At 38.9% G+C, this 13906-nt stretch overlaps 1 protein-coding gene across 2 annotated transcripts in view; it reads right to left on the reverse strand.

The window, feature by feature from the left end:
- The window catches only part of LOC106067309 (LIM and calponin homology domains-containing protein 1-like), a 146141-nt gene extending 132235 nt beyond the window's left edge, over positions 1-13906 (reverse strand). For both annotated transcript variants that reach the window (XM_056038940.1, XM_056038939.1), the window contains exons 1-2: positions 13722-13906; positions 12889-13095 (exon numbers count right to left, since the gene is read on the reverse strand). In XM_056038940.1, coding sequence (XP_055894915.1) covers positions 12889-12996 — 108 coding nt within the window. In that variant the 5' untranslated portion in view covers positions 12997-13095; positions 13722-13906. The remainder of the gene's footprint in view (positions 1-12888; positions 13096-13721) is intronic.

Here is a 13906-nt window from a genome sequence, read left to right on the forward strand (position 1 = left end):
TATTTTCCCAATTGGCCCAGCTAGTTTTCTCTAATGACGCTACGACGAGGGCTGGGATCATGCCCATATATGTGTAGGGATATGTATAACATTAATTTCTGGTGCTATAACAAAATCCAGCTTCTGCCTCCTTTTATCTTGGATGATTGCTAAAGGAATTAAGGATTACCCAATAACACAAAAATCTCTTATTCAAGCAATTCAATTCAATATTGTCAATGTCAAGGAACTAACTCTAATGATGCAAACTAAATAACAAAGAAATGAACTAAAGTTTTAACACTATTTCAAATTTCAATGCACTGCAGTTGATCTTCTTAGCAAATCTCCTTTATTCCCGCTAGTTAGTTGTCAATTTGTTTTACAAACAAGTTTTAAGTCATCGAGTGAAACTATAATGCTTCCCCCATAGTGAAGTTATATATACATAGAGAGAGAGAGAGAGAGAGAGAGAGAGAGAGAGAGAGAGAGAGAGAGAGAGACTGTACATTATAGAAGATTTTATCAAGGAAAGAATGTGGAGAACAGTTTTGAATGAGCTGTTATACTGCAGTTATGAGCAGTATAAAAGTTAAAGTTTTTATAGTTTTCAGCCATAACCTATAAAATTAATAGAACCTTTTCTGTATTATCATTATTATATATCTCTATTCGTGCCTACTTAGTCAGGCGGGAACAGTGATCATCTTTGTTATAAAACTGTTTTCATTTTAACTTATTTAGGCATTCTGCTGAAAAAAAAAGAAATCCTTAAATCGATTTATTCAGCTTTAACTTGAACTTAACCTATGATGACTCACTTATATGTTTCATTTCAAAACTGCCATTTAGTCTTATTTTAACACTTTTAATTACTTTAAGAATTTGGAGTTACGTTCCTCTGCATCTCTGGCTTTAGTGACAATAAAAACATACTCTGCATTTGATGACGTCAATAACTCTTTTATTTCTAGAACAACTTTCAACTTGAATTAGTCATCGAATAAGTCATGCATACCTTGCATAAATCGCACGGTGACAGTTTTGCAGCTGGTATCTAAGGATGTAAGCAAACGTGAACACAGGGTTGAAACAATATAGTAGTGGGTCCGTGTGGAAACCTTAAGGACCAAGTCATTGCGTGATAAACAAAAAATTTGAACTTTACAGTTTTCTTTACAAACAAAATTGGCCCTTGTTAGAGACCTGAAGAGCGGTCCAATTCATCCTTGAATGTACGTGCATACTCTCTATTTCGACGCTTTCTTTTATTGCAAATTTGCATCACAAACTAAACAATGCCAAGGACACTAAATTAAAACTTGACTGTTGCCAACTAAATAGATCAAAGAATTGAGCTAAAGTGGTAACACAATCTCAATGCGTGGCAGCTGATCCACGTAACAAATCTCTTTGATTCCCGCGAGTAAGTTGCCTTTTGTTTTCAAATTAAAATTGTAAGTAAGAGAGTGAAAGTCTAATGCTTCCTTCTTATCGAAATTATTTTTGTGTTCAAACGGAAGCTCTTAGAAAGTTGTAATCTCCAGCGCTAAGAGGTGCAAACATTTCTTCATATTTCATTAAACAAAAAAACAAAAAATTCAACACTTCCTTTACTTTGTACACCGGATACACCAATAAGCGAGCTATTTATAGTTCTTTAAGTCGTGTGTGTGAACATATCTTATTGGTTAAACGGACGAGACGAGACGTCAATATTGAACTGAAAAAGAAAAATTCCTCTTACACTGGACAAAATATATAATAATACTTTCAACACCAACAAATACATCGTCGTTTGATACATTATATCCACTTTTCATTCATACAAACCGTACCCCTCTTTGTTGTTATTGCAGTATTGATTCCGTGCCAAACTACTTGTACATTAGACCTTAGTGTTTCGCCAAACATCGCCATGGACTGTCCGTATCCTCCGAAATTCTCTAACGCAGCAGTCCTTTCACCATCGTCTTAGTCAACGGCTAGCTTTTGAAATCATTCTTCCGTCTTGACCGGTCAATGTCTCGTTCAATCGTATTATTTGTTTACTTATTGAAGGGGAGGGAGTGATGTTCAGTTGAGATCGAGTCTCTAGTGTCTGTGTATTTGCATTGGAAAATCCTTTTTAAATTACAATATTTAAATCCTGTCATTTGTTACAGAAATAAGAAAAACTTCACAAAATAGTCATTTTCTTATACATTTATATATGTGTCCATTCGTTCTTTTTCTTCTTGAATATGTTTCTTTATTTTTTTCTTTTTTTTTTAATTTCATTTGGGGCCACCAAATTCACTTCGCTTAGGGCCTCCAATTATCCAAGTCCGGCTCTGGCTACAGCGTTATGGGCGGCTGCCCCACAAGCTTCCCTCATTACGCCACTGTCTGCATATAGTATAAATATACATATATATATATATATATATATATGTGTGTGTGTTCGATGATGACCACTTTTGTCATCCAGGGGGGCTTAGGGTTTTGCACTGGGGTTTAGTGCCTCCTCGTGTAGCTGGTGAGACCTATGTGAGTCCGGAATTTTCGGCTGCACACTGGGCAGGTTATTCCAGCTGGAGCTAGTTCCATTGACCATACAATATACACTGTAAAGCATTGAAGAGGGTTAGTATAGTGTTCGTACCTCTTGATTAATTATGCAGCATTAAGGATGTCAATGAGCTGTACTATTGGTCAACATGTGTAATTAAATATGAAGTTTGTGTTTAGAACAAGAAGTCACGTGCCCATGCATGTCCTGTGTCTTAAAGTGGAAGAAAAATATGTTTACAATGTCTCGCACTGTTAGGCTTCTGTGTTAGATTAGGGATACAGGCGTAATAGATGGGCATATCACTGGCGTAGGATAGCTTACACAGTCAAAGTATATAGTTCATATCTAAACAATGCGATCAGCATGTGAACATATAGATCTAGATAACTTACTTGTGATAGCAAAGGAATTTGACGAGATTGTAAAGACCTGTTCTCAAACACACACAGGCACATACACACTACACGCTAATACACATACACAGAACACGCTAATACATCATCAAACGAATACTCCCAGATAAAGAATAGTAAAAAAAAAAGTGTTTTAAAATACACAGGAGGGGTTTTCTATTCACTAAAATTAAAATACTGACAGCTAGAATAACTCTCGCCTATCGTTTCGTTTCATTGTATGTGACCATTTCACCTAGACCCATTATTGTTTATCTTATTTACAGCCCATGTATTTCTATGATCGACGGTTAACGAAAGTATCGTTTGGTCAGCACATTGACCAACCGTCTTTGTTTCCCCGTTATAATTGGAAAAACAAAAAAGGGGGGGGGGAGGCACGAAAGCCCTAAAGATCCATTAGTTTAAAATTCCAGTCTTCACAAGAATGAACTACATTGCACTTAGATTCAACTAGAGTAGCTGAAGCCTAAATCTAAGAATGGTTCCTGCAGACAAAGAATTGGTTTGAAGAGATATTAGTCCAAAATTATTGGAGGATCACACTGTAGTGGATAGTATTATTTTAAAGCGTCCTATAAATTATCGATTTTTTTGTTTCTCGAAATGGTTATGTGAATTTGCATAATATCATTCCGAAAAGTGATAAGCTATAAGCTATAACTGGATTTTTTTTTTTACGTGTACTTTTTCAATCGGTGTCGTGGTAATTATAAACATTTTGTCATCGTCTCCTACTCCGCAATACAAAACAGGATATCGGTTACCTTTCCATTGAACTGATTCAACGGCTTTAACTGTCACTTACAAAATCATCATTGACTATAAAAACATACTTTGAAGATGAAGACAGTCAATGATGTCTACCTTGCAGCTGTAACCCAAGGCCTTATGAAAGAATCTTAAAATGTGCAAGACTAACCACGCGAAATAAAAAATGGAGGAATGGAAACTGAATACCCGAGGCCGTGCCGTGGTTTATGACGAGGCTACTGTTACACGAGATCAGTGACATGAAGTCTAATTCTAAAAGACGTTTCAATTCCATTGTGCTAAATAACAATGACCAAAACGTGGGTAAGAACTAAGAAGGTCAGAGGTTCTAAGATTGAGCATTGGTTAGTACCCCAAGCTATTAGTTTTAGTATCAACTGAAACAAAGTTGGTATAGCCAATTAGATAAACAACGCAACACTGGAAAATAACTTATTGTTAGGCTCATTTATAGGAACTTCAATTTAATTAAATAAGTAAAAGATTTTTAAAAATATTCTTTACTATTATACTTACTTAGAAAAAAATATAATGGTTTTATAGTTTAGGAAGTAGTATTTAGACATAAATATACTTTTCAAAAATATATTTTCCCTAGCAATATATCTAGGTGGTCCCATTTCAGTGCCTGACTTAATTCAAAGCATCGAGGCTTCATTGTAAACTATAATTTGATTCAACATAATTTCTTATATTTGATGTGCATATTTTGTATAAAATTTCCTATTTCTGAAATATAAATGTCCCCTTTATGGGTGAAGCCAGACCCAGTCATGAGTTAGTCATGTAAAGTCGGCCTGTACCATAGAATCACGTGACTTATGCGTGTGACGGGGGGCGGGCGGGATCGTCAACCCAACAATTGGAATGGCCGAGGAAACTAGAAAACAGAAGCTATGAAAACGAGTTCTCTGTTGGATGTAAATCTATTTCGAAAGAAGGGACAATCTCATTCAGTTCCGTTTCCTGTCGACACAATCTAATGACTAGCTCATGAAATTTCATATCCGTTACGTAACACTGACGGCACATTCCTTTGATCCTTTGGTTGACATTCAAAGATACGTACGGTATATGTCACTCCACGGCTCCTCTACTGGATCTAGATATACAGCAGTGAGAAGAACGCGAACTATTATTATGAGACTGGCTGTTGTCAGTCCACAGAGAGTGATGAATGGGTTGAGAGGGAGGGGGTGGGGCACTGTGTAGGAGGGGGGTACTGTTGTATTAAGTAATACTCCTAGATAGTATCTAGTTACGACATCGACGTCACTGAATGTTATCTGTGGTAACTGAAGCGTGTCTGGGAGCTTTTCTTGAGAGCCTCTAAGATACTACGCTCTAAATAACACGCGCTATTTGACATAGATGAAACTCTAAGCAGAGGCGAAGATTTTTTTTTACATGATGGGGCAAATGCAGAATACGTACATCTAGTTGAAACCCATATTAATACTTCCATCCCCATTTTAACCTTGGACATCTGCATGGTCGTGTGGTATGCGCTCTTGACTGTCTCAATGGTTTCGGGTTCGAACCCTGCCCGACGTTTTCTTCCACCGTCCTGCTGTGGGGTTTGGGCTAGGATGTGATCATCTTCAATTCTGAAGGAGCACCCGAAACCCGTACAATAAAACAATGTGATTTCAGTGTCTACAAGAGAAACTCATCTGTAGAAACCCTCTTCCCTCGATGGCCTACACCACAATCAACTTAGTTTAGCAAGGAATGTGTACAAGTAGACTTGTTACTCTAGGGTTCGTCTCTGGCTGTCACCTCTGTTGTATGTGCACACAACTAACCGGGTTAGAGTAAGTTAGAGCATCTTGTCACAGATGAGTAGATATACATAGGCACACTGGTCTAAAGGTTAGATAAACATCTATCCGGATTGAGCGGAGGAGTCGGTCACATGAACGCAAGAACGCGGGAGAACATACACAGCAACGCATCCAATGATAAGATTATATTAATGTAACAAGTCCATGATTGTTCAACTTTAAATACATTTATCAGGGATCTTTCGTTGCCCGATGGCGTAAGGAAGGGAGAAAAATGATAGAAAATGCGAGAGAAGAGATAGAGAGAGAAGAGAGAGAGAGAAGAGAGAGAGAGAGTGTGTGAGAAGAGCGTGAGGAGATCCAATGTTGATATTTAAATGGATAGATAAAAGTGGACTCAATTCACCAGCCTGGTATGTCCCGTCCCGCCCACCCCCTGATTTGCCTCCACTCACTGGACTTAAAGCTAAGTTAACCAAGTCATTAAGTAGGTAGTAGCTTGACTCGCCTAAAGGTATTATGGGGGATTTTAACGTAAGGTCTAAGTACTTAATTATAAAATGAACAAAATTAAAAAATGCATTTCTATGCTAAAATCATAACAGTAGTAGTTTGAACAAGATAATGTCAGCAAACACTGTACATGAGTGGAAATGTATACGTCTAATGAACACCTGATCAACTGTCCACATGGCTGTCAACAGACTGTTATTAACGTCAATGTGTCAGACAAGTTGACCAATAATGAGCTTCGACAGCATATTAGACAGCTGATCAATCCAACTCATCAGTGACCAACATTTCTTGGCCTAGGGACTGTATAAATGTCCCACTTACGTGTCACAGGCCCTAACACCTCAGAAAGTTGAGTCTAGTGGAACTACGGCTTCATTGTGCTTAGTGGGCAGCAGTTTCTAGAGGCCGGATAGTACGGGATCGGTTAGCGGGCCGTAGGGTGAGCATCACTAGCTTATAGCGGGGGTATCGGGTTCGAATCCTAGTGAAGGCTGCGATTTTTAATTTCGAGATCTATAGGGTGCCTCTGGGGCAAGATAAAGGCGTTTGGTCGTTGTGCTGGCCACATGACTACTTTGTTAACCGTGGGCCACAGAAACAGATGACCTTTAAATCATCTGGCCTATAGATCGCAAGGTCTGAAAGGGGGAACTACTACATGTCTGACATTTTAATTAAAACTAGTTATTTGAAGTCTACATCACCTATAGCTCCGCAAACGTATTTTCTTTTTATTCTCTTTAGTGCATACTGTGCATACATTAAATGTGGAAGAAAGAAGTAAATAGCCATAGACTTTGATTAGATCTTTGCGGCACTCTGTACAATAGAGTTCTACGGTCTAAAACGAAGTGACAAAATAAATTAGCACTTGGCCTTCATGCTACTTTGGTCTTCAAACGTAGAGCGGAAATACTAGAGTTTGTTTGATATATATATCCAACAAGGGCGCTGTTTGTGAGTTAATAAAAAAAAAACAGAGCACTATTGACAAGATATGGAACAATACGGACGTTGCATGTGAAGATGTTTCCAGCGACAGCCACAGCAAGGCGACAGGAAACAATTTAGTTGGTGTCTGAGGAATACACAACAGAACACTTAACACTGTGTCCAAATATTTCTATTAGACTAGCGAGAGAGAGAGAGAAAGAGAGAGAGAGAGAGAAATATCCTAAAACAAAAACGTATAATTTCAGTACAATTGAATTCGCAATGAAAAAATGTTAAGACTTGATATTATAGTTTCTAATAACGGGTGTCCTATAAAAGAATGTTAAAGAAGCATAAAGGTGAATTGTTTAAAAAATAATAATTCAAGCGCGAAAAAAAATGAAAATCGATTGACTCTCCACTTTACAAGAGTATCTTTTCTAATAATAATATACTCTTTCAAAACCCACGAGCGTCCATTCAATAGACTTCCACTAAATATATGGGATAAAAAGCCTATGTAAACTATTGTCTAAAACAGAGGTTCTCAAACTTTTTTTATTAACTGAAAACTTCGCACCTTCTGAGTATTTGACGGAGCACTTCTAGAGAGATTAATTCACTTGGTGGCCTACTAGTTAATTATTCCAGTAGTTCGTGGAACACTTATTTAGGTCTCGTGGAACACCTATTTAGACCTCATGGAACATCTATTTAGACCTCGTGGAACACCTATTTAGACCTCGCTGAACACCTATTTAGGCCTCGTGGAACACCTATTTAGGCCTCGCTGAACATCTATTTAGGCCTCGTAGAACACCTATTTAGGCCTCGTGGAACATCTATTTAGGCCTCACTGAACACCTATTTAGACCTCGTGGAACATCTATTTAGACCTCGCTGAACACCTATTTAGGCCTCGTGGAACATCTATTTAGGCCTCGTGGAACACCTATTTAGACCTCGTGAAAGCCCTATTTAGGCCTCGTGGAACATCTATTTAGGCTTCGTGGAACATCTATTTAGGCCTCGTGGAACATCTATTTAGACCTCGTGGAACACCTATTTAGGCCTCGTGGAACACCTATTTAGGCCTCGTGGAACACCTATTTAGGCCTCGCTGAACATCTATTTAGGCCTCGTAGAACACCTATTTAGGCCTCACTGAACACCTATTTAGACCTCGTGGAACATCTATTTAGACCTCGCTGAACACCTATTTAGACCTCACTGAACACCTATTTAGGCCTCGCTGAACATCTATTTAGGCCTCGTGGAACACCTATTTAGACCTCGTGAAAGCCCTATTTAGGCCTCGTGGAACATCTATTTAGGCTTCGTGGAACATCTATTTAGGCCTCGTGGAACATCTATTTAGACCTCATGGAACACCTATTTAGGCCTCGTGGAACATCTATTTAGGCCTCGTGAAACACCTATTTAGACCTCGTGGAACACCTATTTAGACCTCGTGATACACCTATTTAGGCCTCGTGGAACACCTATTTAGGCCTCGTGGAACACCTATTTAGGCCTCGTGGAACACCTATTTAGGCCTCGTGGAAAACCTATTTAGGCCTCGTGGAAAACCTATTTAGACCTCGTGAAACACCTATTTAGGCCTCGTGGAACACCTATTTAGGCCTCGTGGACCACCTATTTAGACCTCGCTGAACACCTATTTAGACCTCGTGAAACACCTATTTAGACCTCGTGAAACACCTATTTAGGCCTCGTGGAACATCTATTTAGGCCTCGTGGAACACCTATTTAGACCTCGTGGAACACCTATTTAGACCTCGTGGAACACCTATTTAGACCTCGTGGAAAACCTATTTAGACCTCGTGAAACACCTATTTAGGTCTCGTGGAACACCTATTTAGACCTCGTGGAAAATCTATTTATGCCTCGTGAAACACCTATTTAGACCTCGTGGAACATCTATTTAGGCCTCGTGAAACTCCTATTTAGACCTCGTGGAACATCTATTTAGGCCTCTTGAAACACCTACTTAGACCTCGTGGAACATCTATTTAGGCCTCGTGAAACACCTATTTAGACCTCGTGGAACATCTATTTAGGCCTCGTGGAACATCTATTTAGGCCTCGTGAAACACCTATTTAGACCTCGTGAAACATCTATTTAGGCCTCGTGAAACACCTATTTAGGCCTCGTGGAACATCTATTTAGGCCTCGTGGAACATCTATTTAGGCCTCGTGGAACACCTATTTAGACCTCGTGGAACACCTATTTAGACCTCGTGAAACACCTATTTAGACCTCGCTGAACATCTATTTAGGCCTCGTGGAACACCTATTTAGGCCTCGTGGAACATCTATTTAGGCCTCCCGGAACACCTATTTAGACCTCGTGGAACACCTATTTAGACCTCGTGGAACATCTATTTAGGCCTCGTGGAACACCTATTTAGACCTCGTGGAACACCTATTTAGGCCTCTTGGAACACCTATTTAGGTCACGCTGAACACCTATTTAGGCCTCGCGGAACACCTATTTAGGCCTCGTGGAACATCTATTTAGGCCTCACTGAACACCTATTTAGGCCTCACTGAACACCTATTTAGGCCTCGTGGAACATCTATTTAGGCCTCACTGAACACCTATTTAGGCCTCACTGAACACCTATTTAGGCCTCGTGGAACACCTATTTAGGCCTCATCGAACACCTATTTAGGTCTCACTGAACACCTATTTAGGCCTCACTGAACACCTATTTAGGCCTCACTGAACACCTATTTAGGCCTCGTGGAACATCTATTTAGGCCTCACTGAACAACTATTTAGGCCTCACTGAACACCTATTAAAGCCTCGTGGAACATCTATTTAGGCCTCACTGAAAACCTATATAGGCCTCGTGGAACATCTATTTAGACCTCGCTGAACACCTATTTAGGCCTCGCTGAACACCTATTTAGACCTCGCTGAACACCTATTTAGACCTCACTGAACACCTATTTAGGCCTCGCTGAACATCTATTTAGGCCTCGAGGAACACCTATTTAGGCCTCGCTGAACACCTATTTAGACCTCGCTGAACACCTATTTAGGCCTCGTGGAACACCTATTTAGGCCTCGCTGAACATCTATTTAGGCCTCGTGGAACATCTATTTAGACCTCGCTGAACACCTATTTAGGCCTCGTGGAACATCTATTTAGGCCTCGTGGAACATCTATTTAGACCTCGCTGAACATCTATTTAGGCCTCGTGGAACACCTATTTAGACCTCGCTGAACACCTATTTAGACCTCGCTGAACACCTATTTAGGCCTCGTGGAACACCTATTTAGGCCTCGTGGAACATCTATTTAGACCTCGCTGAACACCTATTTAGACCTCGCTGAACACCTATTTAGGCCTCACTGAACACCTATTTAGGCCTCGCTGAACACCTATTTAGACCTCGCTGAACATCTATTTAGACCTCGCTGAACACCTATTTAGACCTCGCTGAACACCTATTTAGACCTCGCTGAACACCTATTTAGACCTCGCTGAACACCTATTTAGACCTCGCTGAACACCTATTTAGGCCTCGCTGAACATCTATTTAGGCCTCGCTGAACACCTATTTAGACCTCGCTGAACACCTATTTAGACCTCGCTGAACACCTATTTAGGCCTCGTGGAACACCTATTTAGGCCTCGTGGAACATCTATTTAGACCTCGCTGAACACCTATTTAGACCTCGCTGAACACCTATTTAGGCCTCACTGAACACCTATTTAGGCCTCGCTGAACACCTATTTAGACCTCGCTGAACACCTATTTAGACCTCGCTGAACATCTATTTAGACCTCGCTGAACACCTATTTAGACCTCGCTGAACACCTATTTAGGCCTCGTGGAACACCTATTTAGGCCTCGTGGAACATCTATTTAGACCTCGCTGAACACCTATTTAGACCTCGCTGAACACCTATTTAGACCTCGCTGAACACCTATTTAGACCTCGTGGAACACCTATTTAGGCCTCGTGGAACATCTATTTAGACCTCGTGGAACACCTATTTAGGCCTCACTGAACACCTATTTAGACCTCGTGGAACACCTATTTAGGCCTCGTGGAACATCTATTTAGACCTCGCTGAACACCTATTTAGGCCTCACTGAACACCTATTTAGACCTCGCTGAACACCTATTTAGGCCTCGTGGAACACATTTTTGGAAACACTAAAATATTACATTAATTGAATGAATTGTCCTTATTTGGCAAGTTTAGAAAGACCTTTCATTATTTTATTAGTAAGGGTATTTCTTGACTTTCAATCATCAATTGAAGTAGTGTCTTGGAAGTGGACAATTGAAGTCGAGCTGATCACTGCCACATTGACAGATACAACTTCTGGACCACTGTTCGGCCAGCCCTTGGATGACCTTTGAACTATGATAGTAACGAACAGCGATCTACCTGCACACAGTCCACGGAGACGTAATAGCAGGAAGTAAGGTAATGAAGGTTACTTAATGAGACGTCTGCTGACTGTGTTGGCTTCCTTTTGTATCGGATAGCCCAACAGTCGGTAGAATAAATAATTAAACAATTATTCGACAACTGAACAAGACATTGGTAACTAAACATCAAAAATATAATTTTTAAAATGCTAAACAAAAATAAATTAAGATAAGAACTCCAAATTTACAACTATATCTCTCAGTAATGTTGATGTTTTTCCCTTTTTCAAAATCATAGAAAATAATTCATTACCAATAATTTATTGACTAATTGTTTTTGTTTTATTCTATAGGCCCGTGTTTTGTTAGGTACAATAAACAATTGTGTAAGGTTTCAACTTCATCCGAGAAAGGGTATGGAAGAGATAACATGTACACAAATGTTTACCAGACAAAAAAAAGGGGGTGATGAGTTGATCAAAGCTTTGTTGAATGAAACTGAAGAGTAATCGAATATAAATGCGTTTACTTGGAAAGTAAATGTAGGACTTAGTCAACGCTACGATATTTTTATTGAATTCTTGAATTGATGATTGGACCTGAACACATTACTGAATTCATGAGCGCATTATTTTTAAATCTATTCCCTCCCCTTCCCGTGAAAGACTTAGGCCTACTGTTTTCAGCATTGGAGTTTCTAATAAAAAATCAAAAGAGAAGATATTTGCGTTTATGTGTTAATCCAGTCGTGAATGTTAATTAAAGACTTAAACGTTACTAAGTGATTGGTTTTTCCAGGCTGATTCAGGCAACCAGTTCAAAGCTTTAATAGGGAAAATTGTACTAATTGTACTGAGGGAAGTAATCTGAGGTATATTTCCAACTATAAGAACATCACCGTGAGAAAGGGACATAAATAAACCAATAATAAATAAAACAAAGTAGAAATAATAAATATATCGAAATGAAACAAGGGACATTTTAATCATTTTTAGTCTAACCAAAGAATAACATTCTACAATGTTACCTTGATGTTTAGACCTATTGAACGGATTGAAAAAGTTGCAAAACTGCAACAGATCTACATTAAATAGGCCTAGCTGACACTTATACTCAAACTGTTATCTCGAAAGACATGTAACTGCTATAGCATGGGCATACAATTGTAAATAGAGCTTCTGAAGGCCTCTAAGTCAAAAGTAAATATAATATCTCTAGTAAGGACAACTGTAAGCAATAATAATTTTAACTTCGTTACTTTGTATTCACTTGACACATTCAATTAAATAAACAACAACACATTAACTAATAAACAACTTTAAACAGAAAGACTGGCTATGTACAAAATAGCACTACCTATAGAGACTGTAATACCACATGAATCCAATTACAATGATTAGGTTAATTTTGTCGACACACAACACAGCACATTTGCCTATTCATTCCAAGCACGCTAACTGGTCAGTAGGACTAGACCAAGGACAAGGACAATCGAGTCAAAACTGATCACTTACCTGAATCCACCTTTCTGTCTCGTGGATAGCCAAGTCCATATAAAACTCCATTTCTTCCTCTTCGCGTAATTTAATAACGTAATCGGTTTCCTGGTCATCTTCAGCCATCTTCAGAAAGTATATCCAGTGGTCAAAGAAATAGCACCTTTAGCCTACACTGATAGAACTGTGTTTCGCTCTATTTCCTGCGTCCATGCGAGACTTGAACTAGAAGATCAATTTAGAAACGCCTGATCTTGGGATTATACTGCGATAGATCTCTATCCAATTACAACCCTATCTATATACTCATTACGTTCGCCCCTAGTCAAACTCTAACGGTCGACTGGCCTACTGTTTACTTGACTTAAAGAAAAAAGCTTTGACCTGTTGACTAAAAATATAGGCCTAAATCTAGTAGGCTAGTTGGTCAGTGGACCTTTTACTTTTCAGTGGGTCGCGAACACTTCCACGCGAGTCGCGGATTCAGTCAGGCGATGATAATAACATCAGGTTCTCCACTATTTCTCTCGTGTGAGACTTCGCTGACCCCACAACTTTACGCCTGGCTGAAGCTATCAATATATATTGCTATGTTGAGAAACTAGATATACTATTTATGAAATCATTAGCAAATGACGTTTAATTTAATTATTAACATTGTAATACATGATAATTGTACCTAAAGATCTAAAAAAATATATATAAAATACATGAATAAAATTTTTAAAACGTATCTAAAGGAAACGGGCCCTACTTTCGTTTCTGATACGCAAAGGGAATTAGATCTAATTTCAGTTTAACATTACTAAATAAAATTCACGAAAGAATGAGGAACAGATACTACAACACACCTGTTTGATTTATTGTTGATAACACACTTCACAGTCACTACTATTAATACACAACACTTTGCACATCCTATAAATATCCAAAGTATTCATTATATCAATAAAAACAGTACTTTAAATAAAAAATACAGAATTTCAACGGGAGACAATTTGTATGTTTACAATAACCCGCGCTGCACCTTCTCTCG

This window comes from Biomphalaria glabrata, chromosome 8 (assembly GCF_947242115.1).
Source record: "Biomphalaria glabrata chromosome 8, xgBioGlab47.1, whole genome shotgun sequence".
In the NCBI taxonomy this organism is placed as follows: Eukaryota; Metazoa; Mollusca; class Gastropoda; family Planorbidae; genus Biomphalaria; species Biomphalaria glabrata.